At 43.8% G+C, this 27,175-nt stretch overlaps 1 protein-coding gene across 3 annotated transcripts in view; it reads right to left on the reverse strand.

Moving 5' to 3' along the window:
• The window catches only part of RAPGEF5 (Rap guanine nucleotide exchange factor 5), a 490,380-nt gene that overhangs the window by 31,780 nt on the left and 431,425 nt on the right, over positions 1-27,175 (reverse strand). For all 3 annotated transcript variants that reach the window (XM_029589067.1, XM_029589066.1, XM_029589068.1), the window contains 5 exons: positions 25,381-25,478; positions 20,772-20,894; positions 17,918-18,096; positions 12,722-12,812; positions 1,169-1,219 (listed from right to left, as the gene is read on the reverse strand). In XM_029589067.1, the coding sequence (XP_029444927.1) occupies positions 1,169-1,219; positions 12,722-12,812; positions 17,918-18,096; positions 20,772-20,894; positions 25,381-25,478 (542 nt within the window). The remainder of the gene's footprint in view (positions 1-1,168; positions 1,220-12,721; positions 12,813-17,917; positions 18,097-20,771; positions 20,895-25,380; positions 25,479-27,175) is intronic.

The following is a 27,175-nucleotide window of genomic DNA, read 5'->3' on the forward strand; positions in this document are numbered from 1 at the left end:
CGCCGGCGCGCACATGTTATAAAATCAGTGTGTCCATGTGCGTGCGCCGGGAACAGCGAGCACATGAACGCTGCGTGCAGGTCTTAAAATTGACCCTTTTGTCTCTATTTAGGGAAAACTAACAGGCCAATTTTAAAACGAGCGTGCATGTGCCTGTACACACACCTATCGGTGCGCGAGCAGAGAAAAGCTGGAATTTTAAATCATACGTGCAACTGATTTACACAGAACTCCCTGAACTTTGGATGAACCCGGGACAGCGGGAGCCATCCAGAAAAACCTTAGAGCACATGAAGCTTGTCAGTGACTCTAGGTAGGGTTACACATATCTAAAGACATCCTCATCTTAAATTTGTAGCCCAATCTACTGTGGAAAAGGAACAAGGAAGCCTAGCATCAGAGGACTAAGTGGTGTGCTGGGCTGGGTGGGCCGCTGGTATGAGAAAGTGTGCACTGCTGCACCTTTAGGCACTTGGGGACAGAAAGTCTTCCCCTGCCAAGCCTGAGTTGGACACCGCTGGCTCTACAGGAGCAATGCGAGTGTCTCGTTCAGGCCCAGCAGGGGAAGACCCGGGGCTCCCCGGGGCTGAAGATACGTGGCTTGAAGATGTTCTTACCCCCGCAGCAGCCTGCCCGGAGATGCTTGGCTCCCACGGGGATGAACCCTTTGCTTCCTGGCCTGGGCCTGGAGGTGAGGAGCTGCCACTGCATAGGTGGAGTCAAGAGCAGGAGCCATTACAGGGCAGACACACTAAAGAAGCCACCAAGGGTGCAGTGCAGGGGCTGTCGGCCCACAGCAGCTTTACCGGGGCCATTGGGAGCCCCGACACAGGACTGAATTTGGCGTCCCCAAGGTGGCAGAGCTGCAGAAGAGAAAGGCCGGAGGGGATAAAAGCAGGAGGGAAGGGGAGTGTAATGAAGCACAAATAACCGAAAAAACAGTTCAATTAAAAAACGATGAAAAAAAAGTCTAGTAACAATTCCCCCCCTCCCCCCCTCGGTTCTGATTTATGGGGGTTGTCTTTTATTTGATGCTGTTTTTTTATACTGGGCCAATACAGTAATGTCATGTGGCAGGGCAGGGGGTTTTACAGTAACATAGTAAATGGCAGAATAAAGAGAGGGTGCAAACACTGCAACTCTGCTGCTGCATTTCTCAAGTACTTACAGTCAAGCTTTCGAGCTCGGAGAAGAGTTTCTTAAACTTCCCGGGGATTTTCTTCAAAAGAGAAGAGATTTACAAAAAGAAAAAGTCACACACACACATAGATATATATTGCAAAGCAGCAGCACTGGCAGACACATGCAATTAGGTGATTCAATTGGCAGTTAGAAGAAATCATCCCCCTTATTCTGTTCTGATGTTTGATTCTTGAGGAGCCAGCAAGTTTAACAGATTTTGAAAGTGCCTCCTTCTTAGCTGCTCCCAGGCCCGTTAATAGAAATTACAAGGCAGTGCTGTGCAGATTCCTACTGAACCTCAAGGAGGCATCACAGTGAACCGTGTAGGAGTACAGCACAAGAAACAACTGGAGAGAGGGCACAGGAAAGCAGATTTAAAACATAAACAAAAAGGTCTGGCCATTCCAAAATGTGCACACGTTTCACTTAAAATGTGTGAAAGAAACAAAACAGATTATGTACAAAAAAAAAACAAACCAATACCAGAAGTGGAAGTAATTGAGTTAAAAAAAAAAAAAGCCCTGACCAACGGATACTTTGAAGAATCTAGCAGGAACGGCTGTTTTAGGGGGCTATTTTGTAACATCCCGCGTAAATTTGAAAGCAGCTACCCGTATATTTCACACCAATTATCAAAGGGAACCTACGCGCCACAACTCTCTACTACAATTAGAGTTTACTGATTTCTGTGCAGGGCTTTATTTGGGAAAATGCTAAATATGTGCATAAGTGCAAACCCCCCTCCCCAACACCGCTGCTCACTGCAGGGAAGCTTAACGTGCACAGATATCTTGCATCCGTAAGTCTGCTTGCATATTGGGTGGGCAGGATCTGTAAAAGGCCATTTCTGCAGATGAAGCAGTTTTACTGATGGAAATGGGTTTGAAACTTCCTCAGGCAAGGTATTTTCCAAAGCACTTACATGGGTAAAGAGTGTTTCACCCCCATAAATGGGCTTTTTAGAAACTGCCTGCTGGACCTGTGGGTAAAGGTACACACGTACGGCCTGTCTGCACATAAAACATACCCAGACTGAGCAGAGGGCTTTCCTGGGGTAGATTTGGAGAGGGGCTTTCAGTTACATGCATGTGTTTGAAAATTCAAAGGGACGCGTGCTCATTTTAAAAGGAACGCCTGTGTGCCCACTGGCACGCGAGCAGAGATATGCTTAATTTTATATCGTGCATGCAAGTACATGCTTATCATTTAAAATATCCCTGCTGCGCATATGTGTGCAGCCTTTATGCACATATTTTAATAATATATTCACACAAGTGACCATACTGGGGGGAGAGAGAGAAGGAGGGGGAGGGGGAGAGAGAGAGAGACACTGTTACAGAGATAATATGATACCCTATATATCTCCCACTGTAAGAGAGGCACTTTCGAACTCAGGGAGGGGTTTTTTTTTGGGGGGGGGGCAGAGTTACAAGGGTCTACAGACCCTTGTGTCCTAGGCAGACCAATGTAACACCGCTCCCCCCAAACCCGCCCTGAATTGAAAGTGTCCCTCTTACAGCGAGAGATATAGAGAGAATCAGATTGTCTCTCTAATAGAGGTGCTCTCTCGCTCCTTCTTCTTAAAGTTTGTGTTGCTTGTGCATGGCCCACATACACATGTATGGGGCCATTTTTGCTTGAACAACACTTTTAAATCTACCTGTTTACACTCACTACATCGCAGGTGTGTGTGTGTGCAAGTAGTTTAGGGGGAGATACATTTCAAAGTGGACTTATCTGCATAAATCCACTTTTTTAATTTGCTGAAACTTATGTACAATGTTAAAACTTTGCCCTTAGGGATCCCAACTTTCAAACCTATCTGTGGTTCAGCATTTGTGACCATATGTGGATGTGCAAAGATTTAATATTAGGATTTTATTGTACATGCTGTGGGAGCTACACAGTTTATGAAATACCGCAAAGTTTTGCTCCAAACGTATATGTCTATGTTTCCCTACACATGGATACTTTCAGTGCTAGAAAACCCTTATTCTTCCTACCCATTTTATAAACATATATGCGTATATTTTAAGCATGCAAAAAAAACAAAAACCATGCATAATAAGCCTGATTTATACAGGGCTTATCCAGCTAACTTTGGAGGTATATTCAAAAGTGTAGCAGCTATCTTAAAGTTTAGGACAGCTCTTTGGCCTGACCAGACTTTGCCGGCTAAGGGGGTCATTTTCTAAAGCTACCGCACAAGAAAAGGGGCGGAGATGAGGCAGCGTATGCCCCAGAAGAGAGGTTGGGGTGGATGCCACGAAGACAGCGTGGACGGCGAAAAGGTAAGGAGCCTTTTCGCTTCCTATTTTGCACCCAATAGCACCACCTTTTACGATGGCGCTATTGGGTGCAAAAGCCGGCAGCGATCGCACTGAGGAGGTGCAATCACTGCCGGCTATCACAGGCCCACCCCCCGCTTCGCCCCCCTGCACTGCGCGATTCATGCCGCCGCGGTGTTTTAGAAAATATAGGCCTGAGTCATCCAGCTAACTCTGAATCTCGGAGTTAGTCAGTTAACTTAGGGGGTCATTTATCAAAGTGCTATATGGTGTTTTCGCATGTGAAAAATGCCTTTAATGCATGTGAAAATGCCATAACACATGGTGTGATGCAAATTAGGAAAAGGGGAGGAGTTTGGGGTCAAGTGGGCTGGCTTTGTAATTTGCAAAGCCATATTGCACAGCTTTAACTACACCTTTTTCATTTGTGTTAAGCCATGTGATATGGCTTTATTGTGCTTTGTGATGTTTTTGCAAATAGTGTTTTTAGTATTTTAAGCAGCTGGAGAGCCAGCCTAGCTATGTGAGAGAGAGAGAGAGAGAGAGAGAGAGAGAGAGAGAGAGAGAGAGAGAGAGAGAGAGAGAGAGAGAGAGAGACTGACTAGCTATAAGGCTCTCATTCTAGGTAGGTATTTATACCTCTATATGAGGCCCACCTAGTAACTAGAGGTGAGGTTTAGGTAGGAGTGTAGGGGTTAGAGGTCACTTTGACATTCAAAGTGAGACATACGAACAGAACAGTGCTCTCTTGTGAAGATTTGATGACCTTCGGAGTGAGAAACTCAACCAAAGATGAGATTTGTGCAATGTTGTCTCAGCCTAGCTTGATGTTACCCAGGTAGAAAGTCCATCAAGCTAGGTTGAGAGAACATTGCACAAATCCCATCTCTGGGTGAATTTTCTCACTCCGAAAGTCATCAAATCTTCACAAGAGAGCACTGTTCTGTTCGTATGTCTCATTTTGAATGTCAAAGTGGCCCCTAACCCCTACACTAATACCTAAACCTCACCTCGAGTTACTAGGTGGGCCACCTATAGAGATATAAATACCTACCTAGGAGAAGGGTATTATGGCTAGTCTTTCTCTCTCTCTCTCTGTCTTATATAGCATACTACTGGGCCAATTCAGTATGGTGCGCTCCACTGAGCACATTGTTTGGCCGTGCAATTTCAACACACTATTTTTACCCCTTATACAGTAAGTGGTAATAGCGCATGGAAAACCCGCATACAAACCCCCCCCCCCTCCCCAAAACTAATAGCGCCCGCAACATGCAAATGCATGTTGATGGGCCTATTAGTTATTCCCACGCGATTCAGAAAGTAAAATGTGCAGCTTGCCCAAAGGCAGGCATTAATTTCGGCCGGCACCAGTAAAGTGTACAGAAAAGCAGAAAAAACTGCTTTCTGTACACCCTCTGACTTAATATTATAGCGATATTAAGTCGGAGGCCCCAAAGACAAAAAAAATAAAAAATCTAAAAAAAATAAAAAATCGGCCCGCAGCCCGGAAAACGCACGCTCAATTTTGCCGGCATCCATTTTCGAACCCGTGGCTGTCAGTGGGTTCGACAACTGATGCTGGTAAAATTATGCGTCAGCTGTCAAACCCGCTGACAGCTGCCGCCTCCTTTTTACCTCGGGCCCTAATTTGCATACCTTGGCTTCCTGAATCGTGCACCCAGGAGAATGACCTGGGCACGAGTCAGGAGAGTGGGTGCTTGCTGGCTCTCCCGCGAGGTTTTTTGTATTGGCCCGTTTGTAATAAACAGCCTATTACCATAAAACTCGCCCCTTTTCCTATCGCATGTGATATTTAGTGCACTTTGATAAATCCAGGCCTTAGCCAGCTAACAAAACTCCACCCAGCTATGCTCCCGGAACCCCTTAACTTATCTGGCTAAATTTCAGCCACCTAACTCATTAGTTGGCTAGAATTTAGCAGATATATGCCCATATATTTATTTAGCTGGCTCACTTCTGAGTGTTCCGGCTAAATGCTTCGAATATGGATCTCACCTCTAGATGTTTTTATTGTATTCTTGGTCTATGAAGTTTTACTAAAGTAATCTTTTCTAACTCATGATTTAAAAAAAAAAAAGTCTTCAGTGCTAACCCCTTTTTTCCTATAGTGGCAACCTAGATCCTCTGATTCTCCATCCCTGTCGTGTTCTCTGTAACCTAAGGCATGTAGCCCATGAGATCTCAGGTGACTTTATTCACCATCGGCATTCCTCATCTTCAATACCCTTGCAAATATCCTTCTAGGCATCAGCAGCAGAGCCTGTGAAAGTACAGAACAGCCCTAGGGCTTTAATACTATTTAAATCTAATTTATATATTCATTTATTTGTGTTTATATACCACTCATTGCATCATAAGATATTTTCCAAGCAGAGATTGGCGACTTTCAGATAATTCAATTCAACACACCTTATCAAAGGCTGCTCTTCATTGCACTACATTTTTAATTTAGAGCTAGGTACAAATAACAACAGCTTTTACTCCAGACACTGAATGAATTAAACATTTCAGTCTTGAATTCCCACAGGATATCACTGAATATAAGAGTGATACTACAACAATTTAACCTTGCCTGGTGAGCTACTACACTTGAATAATTATTTTTTTAAGACTTTCTAACACCGGTTTACCCTTCTTTTCAATAAACTGTTCTTGCAACTTGGTCAGACAGAAAAATAGCTGAAATTTTCAATATCATTTCAGAATTTAGATACATTTTAAAGCCTCTATAAAACAACCTTTCAAGTCATCTTATTCAGTAAAGGTTAATGCACACCACGTCTCTTTGTACATACTCACCACCTGCCAGCAGGGAGTTTTTATAACTGTGTAGACAGGGCTAAAGTCTGTAAGTTACTTATACAAACTGAGGTCAGTATTCAAAACCATTTAGATGGATAGCTTACAAGTTACCCATCTAAATGGCAAGTTTTGAATATTCCCCTTTCTTATTTGGCCTGAAGAAAGCAGGAAAAGTCGTTTTGAGGGTTTTCCGGAGTGGGATGGAGTTAGCTGAATAATTAATTCCTGGATAACTTTAGCCTTAACCATCTATATTCATTTGAATATCCCTGATTAAAATTATCTGGCTAACACCAGGTAACTTTAAATCCAACTGGGTATATTTGAAATTTGCCAGTTAGATGTAAAGTTACCTGGCTACAGTTAGCCAGATAAATTTATCCTTAATCAGTTATATTCATAAGAATATAGTCCGTTAACTGCAGGTCTGCAGGGTTTAAAAAAAAAGATCATGGGCCTAGTGCCCTATTACTGCTTCTCTCCTCCTTCCTCCTTCCTCCCTCCTCCCCGAGTTCCAAATGCTCAGCCCGGCAGCCTCTGCCACAAAACCTCCTCCATCTCCAAGAAACAAAAAAATAAAGGGCCAGTGTTGGCCTTTACCCTTGCTCCTTCCCCCTCTCAAGAAAAGCCAGATTCTTAATCAATGTTGCCTCCAGGGCCTCCCTCCCCCTCCACCTCAACCCTAAGCCTCCCACCTTCCTGGTACTTTCAAAGTTATTCAACCTGGATCACAGTAGTAGCCTACAGTGACTTGGCTCCGGCGTTTCTGCCGTCACTAGGGGAAATATGACTGGAGGTTTCCCTGGCAACACTAGAAGCAATACACTTACAGCGTTTTTCCCCTAGCGACAAGTTGGGGTTGGGGTGGGGTGTTAGATGGGAATCTGCGTAGGGATGTGAATCGTTTTTCAACGATTAAAATTATCGTCCGATAATGTTTATATCGTCTTAAATCGTTATAGAACACGATACAATAGAAATTCTAACGATTTATTGTTAAAAATCGTTAAATCGTGTTAGTGCGCACTAACTCGAGTTAGTGCGCACTAACTCCCCGTTAGTGCGCACTAACTCGATTTAGTGCGCACTAACTGAAAATGATACAAATAAACACTTTCCAGGTCACTGAAGGTCAGTTAGGAATGAATATGTGTTCCTATTGGCTGGCTGCCCTCTTATCTATTGATATTACCAAGGTTACCACTGAGGTGATGGTTGGGGGGATGGGAAATGGAACTGGAAACTAACGAACACCAACAGAAAATGAAACAGAGTGTTCACACTTCCCAGGTCAGTAAAGGTCACTTAGGAATGAATATGTATGTATGTATTCCTATTGGCTGGCTGTGCTCTTATCTATTGATGTTACCAATATGGTTGGGGGGATGTGAAATGGAAACAGTTGGAAGCTTGACAAAAAAAGTAATGTAATGATCAGCACTCACGTGACTAGAACTTGTTTGTTTATTATTTTTGTTAGCAGGCACCTGAAATGCTAGTGCATGTTGAATTTGCCAATCACTGTGCATTTTAGAAAGGTGGTCCTGGCTGGAACTGTACACAGTTCAAATATATGTAATTGATTGTTGGTAAGTGTATTTTTTAAGTAGCCACACTGGCACCAGTATGTTTACTTTTCCTCCTACTTAACTCACTAGCTCAGCTTTGTAAGAAGGGCTTCTCTGCTTGTGTGTTGTTTTTGTTTGGTGTGAGGAGAGCAGAAACATCAGATCTTTATTCAATCTACTACAGTCATCTCTTACAGTGCCCTATCCCTATTAATACCAGGAGTGTTGTGATCTTCCTGCACACAGTGCCCTAACCCTGATACCAGTCTGAGACAGCTCCCTCCCTGCATTACTAGTGAGAGGCTGGCTTCACAGACAGGGGGGGAGCTGCCTGACCCTCACTCCTGACTTCCCCCATGTCCCAGCTAGTGAATGGTGTGTGGGTGAGGGGGGGGGGGGAGGATGGTGAAGTCTGAGACAGCTCCCTCCCTGCATTACTAGTGAGAGGCTGGCTTCACAGACAGGGGGGAGCTGCCTGACCCTCACTCCTGACTTCCCCCATGTCCCAGCTAGTGAATGGTGTGTGGGTGAGGGGGGGGGGGGGGAGGATGGTGAAGTCTGAGACAGCTCCCTCCCTGCATTACTAGTGAGAGGCTGGCTTCACAGACAGGGGGGAGCTGCCTGACCCTCACTCCTGACTTCCCCCATGTCCCAGCTAGTGAATGGTGTGTGGGTGAGGGGGGGGGGGGAGGATGGTGAAGTCTGAGACAGCTCCCTCCCTGCATTACTAGTGAGAGGCTGGCTTCACAGACAGGGGGGAGCTGCCTGACCCTCACTCCTGACTTCCCCCATGTCCCAGCTAGTGAATGGTGTGTGGGTGAGGGGGGGGGGAGGATGGTGAAGTCTGAGACAGCTCCCTCCCTGCATTACTAGTGAGAGGCTGGCTTCACAGACAGGGGGGAGCTGCCTGACCCTCACTCCTGACTTCCCCCATGTCCCAGCTAGTGAATGGTGTGTGGGTGAGGGGGGGGGGGGGAGGATGGTGAAGTCTGAGACAGCTCCCTCCCTGCATTACTAGTGAGAGGCTGGCTTCACAGACAGGGGGGAGCTGCCTGACCCTCACTCCTGACTTCCCCCATGTCCCAGCTAGTGAATGGTGTGTGGGTGAGGGGGGGGGGGAGGATGGTGAAGTCTGAGACAGCTCCCTCCCTGCATTACTAGTGAGAGGCTGGCTTCACAGACAGGGGGGAGCTGCCTGACCCTCACTCCTGACTTCCCCCATGTCCCAGCTAGTGAATGGTGTGTGGGTGAGGGGGGGGGGGAGGATGGTGAAGTCTGAGACAGCTCCCTCCCTGCATTACTAGTGAGAGGCTGGCTTCGCAGACAGGGGGGAGCTGCCTGACCCTCACTCCTGACTTCCCCCATGTCCCAGCTAGTGAATGGTGTGTGGGTGAGGGGGGGGGGGAGGATGGTGAAGTCTGAGACAGCTCCCTCCCTGCATTACTAGTGAGAGGCTGGCTTCACAGACAGGGGGGAGCTGCCTGACCCTCACTCCTGACTTCCCCCATGTCCCAGCTAGTGAATGGTGTGTGGGTAAGGGGGGGGGGGGGGGGAGGATGGTGAAGTCTGAGACAGCTCCCTCCCTGCATTACTAGTGAGAGGCTGGCTTCACAGACAGGGGGGAGCTGCCTGACCCTCACTCCTCCGGGGTATTGTGATCTTCCTGCACACAGTGCCCTATCCCTGATACCAGGGGTGTTGTGATCTTCCTGCATGCAGTGCCCTATCCCTATTAATACCAGGAGTGTTGTGATCTTCCTGCATGCAGTGCCCTATCCCTATTAATACCAGGAGTGTTGTGATCTTCCTGCATGCAGTGCCCTATCCCTGATATCGGGATGTGTGCAAGAAGATCACAACACCCCCGGTATCAGGAATAGGGCACTGTGTGCAGGAAGATCACAACACCCCCAGTATCAGGAATAGGGCACTGTGTGCAGGAAGATCACAACACCCCTGGTATTAGGGATAGGGCACTGTGTGCAGGAAGATCACAACACTCCTGGTATTAATAGGGATAGGGCACTGTGTGCAGGAAGATCACAATACCCCTGGTATCAGGGTTAGGGCAGAAGTTCTAGTCACATTGACTGATCACATTACTTGTTTTGTCAAGCTACCAACTGTTTCCATTTCCCATCCCCCATATACTGTCAGTAGGAAACTTGGTAACATGAATAAATAAGAGGGCAGCCAATAGGAATACATATTCATTCCTAAACTGACCTTAACTGACCTGAAAAGTGTCAAATTGTATCATTTTCAGTTAGTGCGCACTAACTCCCAGTTAGTGCGCACTAACTCCCGTTAGTGCGCACTAACTCGAGTTAGTGCGCACTAATCGGAAAAAACGATTTTTAACGATTTTTTAACTAAAAAATCGTGCCTAAGACGATTTTCTTGCCCTGCCACACGATTTCTATCGTTAAGACGATATGGAAAACGATTCACATCCCTAGAATCTGGAGATAACATTTATTTAGAATTTGGCTTGATCTGGGAGGAGGAGGGAGTGGGGGAGGTAGAGGCTGGCACCGGCCTTGTTATTTTTCTGGAGATAGAGGGGATTTGGGTGGAAAATTGCAGGCTTGGCCTGACAGGGCCTAGCATTTGGAGCTTGGAAGGAAGGGAGGGGAGAACAGTGACAGGGAACTAGGCCGCAATCTTCTTTTTTTTTAAACCCTCCAGTTCAGCACTTAACTGGCTATATTCTTTTGAATACAGCCGATTAAGGATACATTTCTGTGTAGCCGTATAACTTTACATCTAATCATCGATATTGAAAAATATACGGTTGGATTAAAAGTTATCTGGTTATGGTTAGCTGGATAATTTTAATTGGGGATATTCAGTGGGTCATTAGTCCTGCTGAATATGCCAGATAACTTATATGGCTAACTTTAACCAGATATGTCATCCATTTTCCGGGTATTTGAATTTTGGCCTCACAGTCTTTACTATGAATTTTCAAAGCAAATGTATATGTATAAGTTTACTTTGAAAATGGTCAGGTAATTGGCACCATATGTGTACAGATTAGCTCTTGCAAAATTATATCTCCTCTTTGCAGGGTGTAACTTTTATAGATTAATTTACACTTATCATTTTTTAAATCAAAAAGTATGCATGTAAACTCCAACTCCAACGCCCCCGGAGTCACAAGGGAGTTTAAAATATCCTTATTATAAACAAGGATCAATAAGTAATCTGTGGCTTGCCACAGGACGAGAGAATGGGTGATTTAGTGGTTAGAAGAAAGGACTGAGATCTGAGTTAATATCCTGCTTCTACCACCAATACTCACTGTGCCTTAAGTAAATCACTTTCTCTCCCAGTGCCACAGGTTCTCACAGGGAGGATAACGATCAAACCTATGTGCACTGCAGTATTGCATTTATGCGCGGAAGTGCACATGCAGAGATTTATCCTAGTTTTTTTTTAATAAACTGTGCAGTGGGTGGGCTTATTATTGGTGAGCTTACCAGAAACTCTAGTACATGCTTTGCAGGTGGTGCAGCATACTGCTGCAAGGTTGATTATGGGGGTTACAAAATGTATAAATTGGTAACCAATACAGTAGAGGGCTCAATTCAGAATTCTGATTATCATTCACAAATGAATGTATTCTGAAGATCATTGTTTGGTGACTGAGAGACTAAATTGGTACAAGCCATTACGCTCATTGGGGCAGATTTTTAAAGTTACACGCACGGGGTAGATTTGTTTGCGCTACCCAGCGCGCACAAATGTACACCCGATTTTATGTTATAAAATCCAGGGTCAGCGCATGCAACGGGGTGCACACATGTGCACCTTGCACACGCCAAGCCCGAGAGGAGCCTCGATGGCTTTCTCCGATCCCTCCAAGGCCGCTCCAAAACCGGGAACTTTTTTTCGCCCCCCCCCCCCCACCTTCCCCTCCCTTCCCCTATCTAACCCATCCCCCAGCCTTAACTAAATCCCCCCCCCCCACCTTTGTTCCAAACGTTACGCCTGCCCGAGGCAGGCGTAAATTGCGCGAGCCAGTCGGCTGCCGGCGCGCCATGCCCCGGCACAGTCCACTATGCTGGAGTGCACAGACCGCACCCCGCCCCGCCCCACCCCTTTTTCGAAGCCCTGGGACATACGCGCGTCCCAGGGCTTCTGCGAGCTGCCGAGCCTATGCAAAATAGGCTCGGCGCGCGCAGGGTTAGGTTTTTGGGGGTTACGCGCATATCTTACGCATGTAACCCTTTGAAAGTCTACCCCATTGTGTTCTTCAGGGGCCAATTTGTTGGCGCCACCTACAACACGCTGTTATAAGCTGCAAAGAACATGGGACCGGGCATTCTATTATGCAGGGCCTAGACTATGGAATACTATGCCAGCAGAGCTTCAGGCCCAGAGGGACATAAAGCAGTTTCGGAAAGGAGTAAAGGTATGGTTATTTGTAAGGGCTATGCCTAAATTATTTTGTTTTAATATTTTGTTATTGTATTGTGTGGTTTTAATTTTATGTAATATTTATGTATGTTCTGATCACAAAGTATGCAGATATATTTCAGTAGATGTGAATATTTGCAATGCATTGATATTGTGTACTTTCTCTACCTATTTTATATATATATATGGGTGAGAAAAATAGAACACGTATATGTAAAAACCCTGATTTATTCATGGAGGCAGGGATATTTTCAAATACGTATGCATACTTGAAATCACCAGTTTGCCAATACCTCTGCCAGTTCACCTAGACCTTCTAGTACTTCAGTATATAAAAAACAAATAAATAAAAATAAATAAATACATAATGCTTCTGTGAGATATAGTACATACGTTTGGATAAAGCAAGGAAAAGTATTAGGTACATTGCCCTACCTCCCAAGTCTGAGACAGCCGACTGACAGATGCAGTGTTGAGACCCATAATAATGGCAAAAAAAGAGTTTAGGTTCCTTTGAGCTTTACAGCTGTGGAAAAAAACATGAGATACTTTATTGCCTCAGTCCATTCTGTTACATAAATGTTCTCATCATAACCGGCAGCTTGCATGTTTTATTCTTGTGGCAATACTAAAATTACAGAGATCCATTGCACTTGATTTCTCTTTCCTATAATCATCAAAACCAGGAAACAGCTTTTTGATGAATTATCACGCCATGAACACTACTAGCACCTTATTATCTGTAGCTTCTATTCGAGCACGAGTTCCCATCCTACAATCAAGATCAAGGCTTTCAAACTCTGCTCCTTGTGGACCTTAACGCAGGCTGGTTTTTCCGCAACAGCAGGCCGTGTGCATCTCTAATAAAGAAGGGACAGGGCTCCTCTAGGTTTGTCACAATCAAATAAAAGATATTTTTTAATGCATTCATGAGTAGGAGGTCCGTATCCACAGTGATTTGTCCAGGTAACTTTTCAATTACCCAGGCAAAAACCTTTCACTGAACATTTCCCCACCACTACCCTTGCCAGTTAAAATGTACTCAGGTAACATTTTTGGCTGGGTAATAGGAGGAAGAGTAGGGGCATTCTGGAGACAGAGCTTAATTTTAGCCAGGTAACACTGATATTGAGAGCTGTCTGTCCAAAAACTTACAAGGTCAGAGAAAACTGTGGCTTCTGATTTTGGGCAAGTCACATCATCTCCCATTGCCTGAGGTACCAACTTATCCCTAAATTCATCAAAATGCTATAAATGTATGAATAATGCCTGTGATAAAAGGGGTGTGGCTAGGGTAATTTTTTAGTTACTCCAACACATACTATTTTATGGGGGGGGGGGGAGACAGAGAGAGAGAGACAGAGAGAGAGAAAGAAAGAGAGAGAGACATACTGACTCTTTCTAAGGGGCTCATATTAGTCAACTACTTATATCACTATAGGAGGGTCATCTAATAACTCGAGGTGACGTTTTGGTGGAGGTCTAGGGCTTGGGGGGCAGTTTTACATGCACAGTCAGACATACCTATAGCACAGTACACATCAGTGAAGATTTTATGTGATTTGGAATGAGGATAGGTACACAAAGATGAGATTTCAACAATGTACTCTCACCCTAGCTTGCACCATCCTGTTTCCAACAGTTGCCAAACTAGGCTACAAGAACCTTGCAAGTACCCAAACATTAAGAAGATCCCATGCTACTGATGCCAGTAGAAGCAGAGGCCATTCCCTAAGAGCCGGATTTTAAAAGGGTTACGCGCATAAATCCGGAGGGTTTACGCGTGCCGGGCCTATTTTTAAAAGGACCGGCAACATGCATAAACCCATGGGACGCATGTAAGTCCCGGGGCTTGCAAAAAGGGGCGGGGAGGGGGGTGGGGTGTGGGTGGGGCTGGGCAAGGGCAGGCTCCCAGCACAGCAGCCATATTTGCCGCTGTGCCGGGAATCGAGCACTGGCAGTTGGCCGGCTTGCGCCACTTACTTCAGCCCCAGGGCTGAAGTAAGTTTAGTAATAAAAGAAAGAAAAAAAAGGGTAGGGGGGAAAGGATGGGGAGGTAGGGGAAGGGTAGGGAAGGTGGGGTTGGAGGGTAGGGAAGTTCCCTCTGAGGCCGCTCCAATTTCGGAGCACCCTGGGAGGGAACAGAGGAAGGCAGCGCGGCTCGGCGTGTGCAAAGTGCACAATTGTGCACCCCCTTGCACGCACCAACTCCCGATTTTATAACATGCGTGTGCTTGCGCACGCATGTTATAAAATCGGGCATACATGTGTGCGTGCTGGGTAGCACGTGCACTTTTACACCACACGTGCTCCTTTCAAAATCTACCCCTAAGTCAATTTGATTTATAGTAGTTAATGGACTTCTCTTCCAAGAACTTATCCAAGCCTTTTTTGAACCCAGCTACACTAACTGCACTAACCACATCCTCTGGCAACAAATTCCACAGCTTAATTGTGTATTGAGTGAAAAAGAATTTTCTCCGATTTGTTTTAAATTTTATCCTTGCTAACTTAATGGAGTGCCCCCTATTCCTTCTATTATATATGTCTGAAAGTGTAAATGACTGATTTACATCTACCCACTCTAGACCTCTCATGATTTTAAAGACCTCTATCATATCCCCCCTCAGCCATCTCTTCTCCAAGCTGAACAGTCCTAACCTCTTCAGCCTTTCCTAATAGGGGAGCTGTTCCATCCCCTTTATCATTTTGGTCGCTCTTCTCTGTACCTTCTCCAGTGCAACTATATCTTTTTTGAGATGTGGTGACCAGAACTGTACACAGTACTCAAGGTGTGGTCTCACCATGGAGCGTTACAGAGGCATTATGACATTTTCTGTTTTATTCACCATTCACATCCTAATAATTCCTAACATTCTGTTTGCCTTTTTGACTGCTGCAGCACACTGAGTTGATAATTTCAATGTATTATCCACTACGATGTCTAGATCTTTTTCCTGGGTTGTAGCTCCTAATATGGAACCTAACATCGTGTAACTACAGCAAGTGTTATTTTTCCCTATATGCAACACCTTGCACTTGTCTACAATAAATTTCATCTCCCATTTGGATGCCCAATCTTCCAGTCTCGCAAGGTCCTCCTGCAATTTATCACACTCTGCTTGTGATTTAACTACTCTGAATAATTTTGTATCATCTGCAAATTTGATAACCTCACTCACTGTATTCCTTTCCAGATCATTTATAAATATATTGAAAAGCACTGGTGCAAGTACCGATCCCTGAGGCACTCCATTGTTTACCCTTTTCCACTGAGAAAATTGACCATTTAATCCTACTCTCTGTTTCCTGATTTTTAACCAGTTTGTAATCCATGAAAGGACATCGACTCCTATCCCATGACTTTTTAGTTTACGTAGAAGCCTCTCTTGAGGGACTTTGTCAAACGCCTTCTGAAAATCCAAATACATTACATCTATTGGTTAACCTTTACCCACATGTTTATTAACCCCTTCAAAAAAATGAAGCAGATTTATGAGGCAAGACTTTTGAGTAAATCCAGGTTGACTGTGTTCCATTAAACCATGTCTTTCTAAATGTTCTGTGATTTTGATCTTTAAAATAGTTTCCACTATTTTTCCCAGCACTGAAGTCAGGCTCACTGGTCTAAAGTTTCTCAGATCACCCCTGGAGCCCTTTTTAAATATTGGGTTTACATTGGCCACCCTCCAGTCTTCAGGTACAATGGATGATTTTAATGATAGGTTACAAATTTTAACTAATAGATCTGAAATTTAAATTTTGAGTTCCTTCAGAACCCTGGGATGCATACCATCTGGTCCAGGTGATTTGTATTCTTTAGTTTGTCAATTTGGCTGTTGCGTCCGTCGGTCGCAGATGGCTGCGACCGCTCTGCCTCACCTCTCTTCTATCCTTTTCTTCCTCCATTGGGAGGATGGCTGCCTCCGCAGCTGTTTGCCGAAACCGTTAGCGTCTCCGAGCCAGCATGGGCATCCCTGTCCGCCATGCTTCTTCCTGAGGCGTCCTAGGGCACATGCGCGCATGCTGCCTACGTTTTTGAATACGTCATGGTGGGAACCTCGGGGGCGGCCCCACCGCATGATGTCAGTACCTCCGAGTATTTAAACCTCTGTTCCGCTCCAATTCAACGAGTTAGCAAAGACTTCGGTTTTGCTACTCTGACGCTTCTAAGCTGCTCGCTTGGATTCCTCACTACCCTCCGGGGTATCTCCCTCCAACATAAGCTCTGGGTACCCTCTCTTCAGGGGCCTCTAGCTTCTACTCACCCTCAGGGGTTATTCTACCTAACCTTAAGGACACCCGTTCCTCGGGGGTCCTGTCTGCTTTCTTTCAGGAACCCTCAGCGCTCCTATGTACTCACTCCTCGAAGGCCTATTCTGCACAGGGTATCCTGCACCTCGGACCACGGGTCCCTCTCTTCATTCAACTACCGAAGGAAGTATCAGCACTTCTACTCTGTGAGTATTGCTAGGCTCCAGCTCTCCTCATTCAACCCTTCAGGTTCACGACCTATCCCGCGCTGTGGAACACTACTGGACCTTTACTACATCTGGGTGAGACCATCTACTACCGAGACTGTCTTAAAACATGGCACAGGCCATCCATTGCTCTTACCATGTGGCAGGGGCCGGCCAATGGCACTGATAGCCCCTGTCACATGGTAAGGGCAAACGGCCATCGGCGCCATTTTGATTAGTGGCAGCTGACAACCCAAGAGGGGGACATTTCTCCCGGGACCCCCGCTGGACCACCAGGGACCGTAGGCAAGTTTGGGGGGGGGGGGTCGGAAGGGTGGGGGATTGTAAATAATTAGATTTGAAGGGTTGGGGTGGGTTTGGGTTTTTTTTTCCTGTGTGCCCTTTCTCTCCCCCCCCCCCCCCCAAACGATAAGAAAACTGCACAAAATTTAGTGGGGTTTTCTTATCATTTTCGGGCCCCCCTGAACCACGACGAAATAGGAAATATCGTCTATATTTCCTATTTCGTCTAAAATGAATGCACATCCCTAGTAGAAATCTCAACTTTGTGCGCCTTTCCTCATTCCAAATCACATCAAATCTTCACTGATGTGTACTGTGCTGTTTGTACGTCTGACTGTGCATGTTAAACTGGCCCCAAAACCCTAGACCACCTCCAAAACCTCACCTCCAGTTACTAGATGACCCTCCTATAGTGGTATAGATGACAAATATGTGTGCCACCACAGAAGTGCTTTCTCTCTCTCTCCCTCCCTCTCTCTCTCTCTATCACAGGATTTCCTGGCTTAACACCAGGAAAAAAGGTGTAGTTATTCCAGTGTTAAAACATGCATTACACTATTGCACACAATGTTAAACACCCCTCATTTTCATAAACCCTGCTCAAACTCCTCCCTTTTGTCTAAATTTTGAGAATTTACATACGCATCGTGCGATGCAAAAACTAATGCCCTAACGCATTTTGATGAATGACCCTGTTAGACTGTATGCCCTCCAGGGCAGGGACTGACCTATTCTTCTTGAATTTGCCCTGAGCACAGTTTGAAAAGACAGGTGATTATATCCAAAATCCAAAGCTCTCAAAATGAAAGTCAGAGGCATGCTCTCCATACTGTCAGCGGCGGCAGTGCGCATTGCTCCAGCAACTTACTGAGCCGCGATTTTGATGAACTTTTTCACCAGCTGCACGCGTTTCCCAAGTTGGCTGCACAGCAGGATCTCGGTGGCAATCCACAGCTGAACTTCGTTGCATCTCTGAAGCAGAAGGCTAAGATTTGCTGTGTTATGACCACTGCCCTGTCTGCTGAAGGTGAAGTAAATCAGCTCTTGCTGGAAAACAATAGTGGTAATATTAGTGGTATTTAATAATTTGCTTCTATTTCTATATAAATGCAAGGTAGAACTCAAATTTATGGACTCATTTGCTAAGCTTTTTTCCCTATAGACACAGAATGGGGAAAAAAAATGTCTTATTCAGTAGCCTCTGTTGGCATAAATTAATACCAGAGCACAGGTACGTATTATAATGTAACAAGTAATAATTAAATGTTAGCAGTAATAATCCAGGTGATTTTGAGCTGCGATGTTCTTTGTAGTACACATGCACTGTACACGTGGAGAGCAATAATAATGCTGCCCATGGGACTGCATGCTCAGGATCAAAGGGAAATACCTTGCAGAATTTGCCTTTAAAAAATGGGGCTGATGCTCATTATGGGAGCAATGTAATAAAACCCACGTTAAAACTGGAGTTATATTTTAGCACAGGTTTCATCTAACGCGTGTGTTAAAAAAAAAAAGCAGTCCCATGGGATGCAAGGAGCTAATGACATGCAAATAGAGCAGGAATAAAAACCACGCTAGACTGAAAAAGAGCGCTTTTTAGACTTGTGGTGCACTGGTATAATAACCCATGCTAAAAAAATCTCCTCCTAATTCCCTGATCTCTCCAGTGGGCCCAATGTGGCCTGGCCCGGCTGGGTCGGCCGAGTGGGTCGTATTGGCGGGAAAAGCCCACCCTCCTTCTCCAACATGTGCCGATATCTACTTCTCACAGTAAAATGAAGTCTGGCCTGGCAGTGCGGGTCCGGGTCCGGCGTGATCCTCTCAGCCATCACTTCCTCTCTCCCCCCCCCTCTCACTTTAAAATAAAGCTGGCCTGGCCGGACCAGTTCGTATCCAGATCCACCTCATCCCAGACCCTCCTGCTCTCCTTAAAAAATTAAATTGGGCTACGTGAAACGTCAAGAGCCCTTCAAGTTCTCCTTCCCTACCTGGGACTTAATATTAATTTATTCACTCCTCCACTGTCTGCCGATTGATTCCTCTACTGTCAGTGGTCAGTGAAAGGACCAATCTTTTAGAAGGCTGTCCTTTCAGAATTCTGAAAGGGCATTGGTCCTTTCGGTGACATGTGACAGTGGAGTCATCAAACCACTGCCCGTGAGGGAACAGCCCTGCCAGGGGAGGTAAGGTCTCCTCCCCCACAGGGGTTCCCGGGTGGGATTTAGAGGGCTTGGGAGTTCCACATGGTCCAATTTAATTTTTTAAAGGGAGAAGGAGGGAATTGGAAGGAGGAGGAGATCAGCATAGAGAGGGTACTAGAGAAGAAGGGAAGGAAGGGGAGACTGGGAGAACTGGGAGAACTGATCCAGGCCTTGCACTTCCGGATGTGCATACCATACAATTGCATAGCGTGGCACACTTGGGGGGGGGGGGGGGGGGGGGGACTGCGACGGAGGGTGCTCACTAAAAAAATGAAAGGCCTGAGAGCCCACCAGGGATCCCCACTCCACTGGCGGCCAAAGAAAGAAGAAAGGCCTGGGAAGTTGCCGATGAACCCCATCCCACTGGCGGCCGAAAAAGAAGAGGGGCCCTAACATGAGAGAGCCTGTTTTCTGCTGTGCCAGCCATAAGGTATTCAAACCACGTGCGTCTAGTACCCTCTCTATGCTGATCTCGGGAAGCAGAAGATCAGCACAGAGCAGGCACTATTCCCGCAAGTTTTGAACAATGCAGGGCCAGCTCAGGAGGAGGAGCAGAATGGGCTTCCCCTTCCGCTCCTGATGGGGAACCTGCCTGCCTGAGTTGTGGGTGTGAATGGAGGGAGTGTTGTTTCTTCTATCATTTTTAGTGCGCACTATTTCCAAAACATAAAAACAAAACAAAAATAAAATGGGAAAACATTAACAACAATGAAAATTGCTCCCCAAATGACACAACACAACACAAAAAGGCATTTTTTGGCCTGCACACCCCTAGTTTCTAGATATCTAAGTAGAAAAATGTGGTAACTGAATAACTTTACACATTTTAAAGGAATTGATTTTATATCATTATTTAATTATTCATAACGCATATACACAATTATCTATCAGGCTTAGGCAAGATTTAGGAATAGGCAATGTAGGCAACTCCCTTAGTGCTAAATTTTCATAGGAGCCAGAGTGTTGCCATTGCTGCTGCTATTCGGGCCTGCTGATAATTTTCTTTCAATCCAGTCGCAGGCCGCACCAAGAACTTCAGGCAGCTAAATCAGGAGTGAGGCCTGTGAGCCAGGACATGCATTCACAGACCTTGTGGTTGCCCTGCCCCTTGCACAGGTTCCCCTAGTAAGAGGAAGGCCATGCTCAGAGCAGAGGGCATTGCTGCCAGGGTCTGTGCGTGTGCACCCTGTTGACTGAAGCTCTTGGTACAGCCAATGGCTGAATAAAAAAAATCATCAGTAGGCCCGGAGATGAAGAGAGCTGAATGGGAAGCCAATGAGGAAGGGGAAAATCTGGGCAGGGCACTGCACCCTCCAATGATTTCAGGAAGTGGATGTGGACTAACCCTCTAAACTCTCCCCGCTCTCCTCATACCTGTGGGGGCTGAAGAGGCTCTGTACACTGAGACCCAAAGGGAAAGTATACACGTTTGAGTTTTTTAATGATACAAAGTGTCTGAGTTTTTCATGAATACAGAACCACCTCTGTAGTAGATAACACTGGTAAACAGCTCCTTACCTCATGGATTGAGTTGAACAGACTCCAGTCAAAGTTTGTTAATTCCAAAGCAAGGTCCCAGGTGTTCATTCCCAAAACCCTCACAGGTCTGTGCTGGGATTCCTCATTTTCAGCCAATGGGTTCTAAAACAATGGACAAGAACGATAGGAATTTCAGCACATGTCAATTCTCTGATCTTGAATTCACTATTTTCTCTTTAAAGCAACATTAAACAAAAAACTAATTTGTACAGAGTGTTCTTAATTTTCTTCTTGGCTCTTTCATCACCAATGAGCTTATTCAGACAGTGTGGGAATGAATCTTGAAACAGTTTCTTATTGAATTAAACCCGTGGCTTATCAAATGTGGTTATAAATCACTGATCAGGCTCATGGTGTAAGTGTAAAGCTGGTTAGATCTCACTGTTCTTAGCACAGGGACTCTTCTAACAGTGGGAGGTTCCAGGAGGTTCTTGATCATTTGACTGATTGCAAAGTCCGTCCCGAAAAGAGTGGGTCAGTCTTAGAAGTAATATAGGTGCCCTGATGAGTCATTGGATGAAGTTTCATTTGGAGTTGGAAGAGATGTTTTTCAAGAAGTGAGAGGAAGCTGTGGGCTGTGGCTAAGAGGTTGTCCTCTCTTTTCCAACTGAAGCTTGGAATGGATTCCACAGGGAAGACATTTGCATCCAAACTCAGGAGAACTTCTTATCCCAAAGTTTAAGCGATAGAGGAATTCATCCAGGTGACTGATTCACCAAGAAGGTAGTGTGCTACCATTTCTGAGTAGAAGAAGATGACTTTCTTGCTCCTTACTGTGGCTTCCAGAGAACTGAGAGCCTTGTGGACAGCAAGGGGAGGCTCCCAGCTTTTACCCTTCTACTCAACTTGGAGAAGAAGCTTATGCTTTATGTTTCTCAACTGTCTTCTGCCTTTGCAATAGTGGACTGTTTTATTTTTGGATTAGGCAAACTTTACTTTTATCTTGGAATGCAACATCTGTGGTGTAGACTTTCTTTTTGGAGTGATTCAGTGTGATCCCCTGACCTTGCAGGTTAGCTTGTCCCCCACACCGGAATCTGATTTCCAGAGCTGCATCCACTCTAAGGGTGCTTTGCAGCATCTGAAGTAGTACCTGGTACCTGGGGAGGAGGTTTTAACTTAATAACATAGTAAATGACAGCAGATAAAGACCACTTGGTCACCCAATCTGCCCAGTCTAGATTCCTTTTATCTGAATCTTTACAATTTTGGGTAGGCGAAGATATAAATTCCGGTGCTTAAACCAACAACAGCTCCATCCCCAATCTCTCACTTCCTCTCCACATACACACCACATATTTTACTCAGCATCTCAGCTTTGTTTCCACCACTTTCCTTCTTATATTGCCCCAAGCATGTCCATATGTGTTACCGTTCTGGATATGCTTGGGACACATAAGGAAAACAGTGGTAAGGAAAGTCAAATTCTTGAAAGCCAGTTTGGCCTTTCAGTTAAATACATGCTGATCTAGTAAAGAAAAAAGGCAAACCAATCACAAAACAAATAATAACCTTCCACAGAAACCAATATCCTATTTACAGCACAGTATGACAGATATTCCTACAAGATTCCAGGATGAATGACAACCTTTGTTAACAGTTGAAAGGTGCAAAAAAAAAAAAAGCGAGTCTTGGTTAATAAAACCTTCCTGAGATATTGTATAAATGTTAGACTGCCCTGCTGCACAACGATTACTTTTAGACCATGGATTTATGGCCTTATTGCTAAAGTTCACAGATAGTGCACGGATATGCTGGTGACTTAGTATTTAATAAGAGAACCCCTTAAGCAGGTTTCTCTGTATTGTCCAGTTGCTGAGGCAGTCTGCCTTTATTAACACTGTAACCAAACTATCTACAGGCAAACAATTGTTGAAAAAATTCTACACAATGAATGTCTCATTATTTGTTATATATAAAACAACAATAATCAAACAAAACACGCTGGAGGTAAATTTCTAAAGGATTTGCACACTTAGAACTGGGTTGTAAGCGGGCTTTTGAAAATTGCTATGATAGTATGCTACATTCATTCCTTCGAAAATTACCTCCATAGGCTACTGCTGTTCATTGCTTAGAGTCTTTCTGGACAGCCATTTAATAAATGTAAAATATAAATGAAATTATCTCTTTTTATTTTATTTTTTTTAGCTTTTAAAGATTCCTGGAAGAAAGGGATACACTTTTCCCAGGTCAAGAGGTATGTACTTGGGCATGGGGGGGTGTTCAACCTTTAAACTGTCCGCATTGGAAAAATGATGGCACAGATTTTTTTATCCATGGGCTTTGCACCAATTTTCAAAGGGAAAGTGCACGCAATGCTTTAACTTTGAAACTTTCCAGGGTGCCTGCAAGCTTGGTGTGTACTTTTCTCCCTAATTTAAACATGTAACCAGGAATGCTGCCTCTCAAATGCGGGTAAAAGTACGCGTACCGATTAACATGGGGAACATGCTTCAAAATGTGTCCTCCCCATCAATGAAATTAATTAACAGGCGCCTGCATAAATACCTGCTGGGTCTTACAAAAGTGATTGTGGAATACTGATTCATCAAATGTGTAATTCCTAAATCGCACTGTTCATTCAGTTGTTTTGATGTCGCGCATCAAGTAAAAAAAAGAAATGTGAGCTATATTTTATTCGTAGGAATGGACTAACAGTTGAGCTCCACAGTTTGCTGTGTGGTGGCTCGTTAGGGTCTCTGGTCCAGCACGATGGTTAAGGTAAATACAGGCAAAAGATGAGGTGCACTCAGGCTCCAGAAGAAGGGAGGTCAGGGGTGACATCAGTTTGCCCATGGTATCACTGAATAGTTCAGTCAAACAGCAGGCTTCTCTTTTAGACCTATAAACAAACCTGAATCTCCCAGGACACCATTCTGAGACAATGCAGAGAGAAAACGGGGATAAAAATGAGCACATTTTAAGCAAGCAGATTTTCCAAGGGAGAAAGGAAAAAATCTTCAGGGAGGGGAGGAGTATCTTAAAAATAGTAAAACTTGGTTATTGCTTAAATGTAAACCGTGAGGATACCAGGCCCATCCATTTTCCTCAGGACATCCTGGCTTCTAAAATCAAAGGCCAGCTCTAGAGCAAGGTCCAGGGCAAGGAATGGGATAGGGGACTCAAATAACTTCTGGTTTTCACAGAATCTTTTGAACTTTCCAAAAACCACAAGGTTTTGCAAAATATTTTGTAATTATAACTGAATTCATTTAAATTTTAACAAAATATAAAGATAAAATGAGCCATGGATCAGAGGAGATCGATAAGAACATAAGAAATTGCCATGCTGGGTCAGACCAAGGGACCATCAAGCCCAGCATCCTGTTTCCAACAGAGGCCAATCCAGGCCACAAGAACCTGGCAATTACCCAAACACCAAGAAGATCCTGTGCTACTGATGTAATTCATAGAAGTGGCTATTATGGTCATTATGAGATTTTGTACAGATGGTTCTCAATTTTTTTAAGACTCCATTGAGGGTAACATGAACATGGAGAATTCTGGTATTAAGGCAAGGACAGTCAGAGAAATCACTAGAAAAAGTAGAACAATTTCTTGTAGATAAATTATTGTTTTAAAAAAAGGTAGTAAAATATTAAGTGAACTAGATTTAGAATTATTTTATTAAAACAAAAATACTCCATATATTGTGAAACAAATTTCACGCACTATTTCCATTTTAGCATATGCTTTTTGCTGCTAGGACATATATGCAAATAGGCCCAGTAGCAAAATAGCACATTATGGAGGTAATTTTCAAAAGAATTTATGTGCATAAAAGAAGCATATAACATAGCAATTTTCAAATGCCCATTTAATCATGTAGAGCCTGATTTTAAAAAGCATTTACTCAAGTAAAACTGGGTTTTACTCAAATAAATGCACTTTACTCGAGTAAGTGGGCTTTTGAAAATTGCTACAAAATATGACATTGAACTGTCCATATGATTTACTCAAGTAAGTGCACTTTAGTCGAGTAAATGGCTTTTGAAAATTGCTACAACAGTAGTTACATTTACGTACATAACTCCTTTTGAAAATTACCCCAGTAAAGTCCATTATGCATGTAAAACATTTTGAAAATTCATTTACACGTTTTAAACCTAGTTTTATGCATATACATCCTTTTGAAAATGACCTCCTTAGTTTTTCAACTGAATTTTTCGCAAGAACTTTAATTATTTTGTTAATTATTTTATAAAATAGAGTCCACAAAGACTTATTTGCACATTGTTTAGCTATGCATTCACAGTTGAGCAGCTTACGTAGTTTTGAATCATAGCCACTCATTAACTATGAATTTGCATTACCTTTTGCAAAAGTTAAACTGCAAGCAAAAAATAACTATTTATGAAACCGATGGCTAAATTTTGTGTGCTAAAAGTGCAAACAGTATGCACGATTCCATTAAACATGAACTTGTCCTTTTAGCATGCAAAATAGACTGCAAAATTTGACACACATTAGTACAGCCTCCTTGTCGGCATATCCAAGAAAGAGACTTGCACCCTCCTCTTGAATTCTGTGTATACTCAAGGAAGACCAGCTATGCTATATTTTAAATAGACAATCTATGCCTTACCAAAGTATCACTAAGATCTTTCCGGTAAATAAATATGCGACTGGATCCTTCCAGGGGTTTTGAGAGGGCCACATCATTTGGAAGAAGCTCACGCTTTTCTACAAATAGAGAAAGTATCAGGGTTAGATAAGGATATGTAAAGGACTTTAAATGATCTATTTAGCTACACCACAGATGCACACAAATTTGGTGTGTGGGTGGACAGTATCTTTGAGAGCTGCTTATTTATTTTTCACAATTATCTTGGTATTTTGCCAGTGACTTTTTCTCAGAGAAGATGTACTCAACAGATAATTAAAGATGGGTCTTAACCGCAATTGGATCCAGGAGCAAATATGAGTTTGCCACTCCACTGTATCACTTAGGGGCCTAAGTATTATGTGGCATTAATGTGGTAATGTGCATTAAATGTTAAAATCGGCATTAAATGCAAGTTAAAACCAGAATAATGCATAAAAATTGTGGACAATGAGAGAAAAATATCAATAAGCTGCATCACATGCAAATGCATACAAACTAGATTGATAATATTAAAAAAGATTAACATGAATCATGATACACTTTGCGATAAATGATAAGCCTCTAAAAGTTAACTCCATCTTAAGAGGTGGAGTTAACTTTCCCCAAGAAACATCAGCAGGGGCGTTAGCCTCTTAGCTGTTTGAATATTCAGCTGCACTGAGCAGCTGCCATTTAGCTGGCTATTTATCCGGCTATGTGATGGGCAGTATGGGGGTGTTACAGTGCGGAGCTACTTATCTAGCTAACTTAGCTAGGTATGTGCCAATTTTCAGCCTTATTTATTTATTTATTTATTTTAACAATTTTATATACCGACCTTCATAGTAGATTACCATATCGGATCGGTTTACAGTTTAACAGAGGGAAAAAACTAGAGTAACAAATTCACGTAAACGAAATCTGGCTTAGTCAAGTAAGTCTAGCACAGCTATTTGGTTGCCCAATAACTAGCTGGTCAAACTTATCCAGCTAACTAATAATAGCTGAGTATATTCAGTTGCATGGACTCTGAATATTTCAGACAAGTTAGCTGGATAAGTTTAGTTGGCCTCACACAGTTTAACAGCAAGATGCTAAACCTCTCTCTGATTGAATGCTAGAAGACAAACGTGTGAAAGCAATGAGCATGGCCTGCGAATGTGCACATGGCCACTGCTACAAACCATAAGCACTTCCAATGAAATATGACTGCAAACTTCAGCTAAGTTGGACTTGGTCTCCTTTGCTGGAGTCTCAGTGGAGCCTAGAGCAGGGAAAAAAATACCCAGGGGGAGTGTGGAAAAACCATCACTGTCTACAAATGGCTGATCCCATATCGCAGAAGCAGTGGTCACCAAAACCATAATCTCATCCTTCTTTAAACTTTTTGCTTTGAAATTCTTGAAAAATAATGGGGCAGCAGAAATTATAACCATAGGCAGCCTGAGAACTGACAAACAGTAGCAGACACTGATGGGGCAGGCAGGTTACACCAGTAAATACAATCAGCAGTCTCTGATATATTATTTGATAGATGCAATACACCTTTCCCAGAGTCGTGCAAGGATATTAGGTGCCCCAGACGAACCTTCTGACTTGCACCCAGTCCTGTCCTCCTCCCCCAGCCCACCCACATAAGTAACAATTTTGCATTTATAATAGATTTTACATGAAAAAGTACATTCAAAGTACAGTTTTCTGAGATAAAAATATCACAGCAGTGCATATAGATATGTTACTTAATACTTATTGATGTCAAACAGAAAACCCAACTAAAAGACAAAAAAACCCACTT

This window comes from Rhinatrema bivittatum, chromosome 2 (assembly GCF_901001135.1).
Source record: "Rhinatrema bivittatum chromosome 2, aRhiBiv1.1, whole genome shotgun sequence".
Taxonomy (NCBI): Eukaryota; Metazoa; Chordata; class Amphibia; order Gymnophiona; family Rhinatrematidae; genus Rhinatrema; species Rhinatrema bivittatum.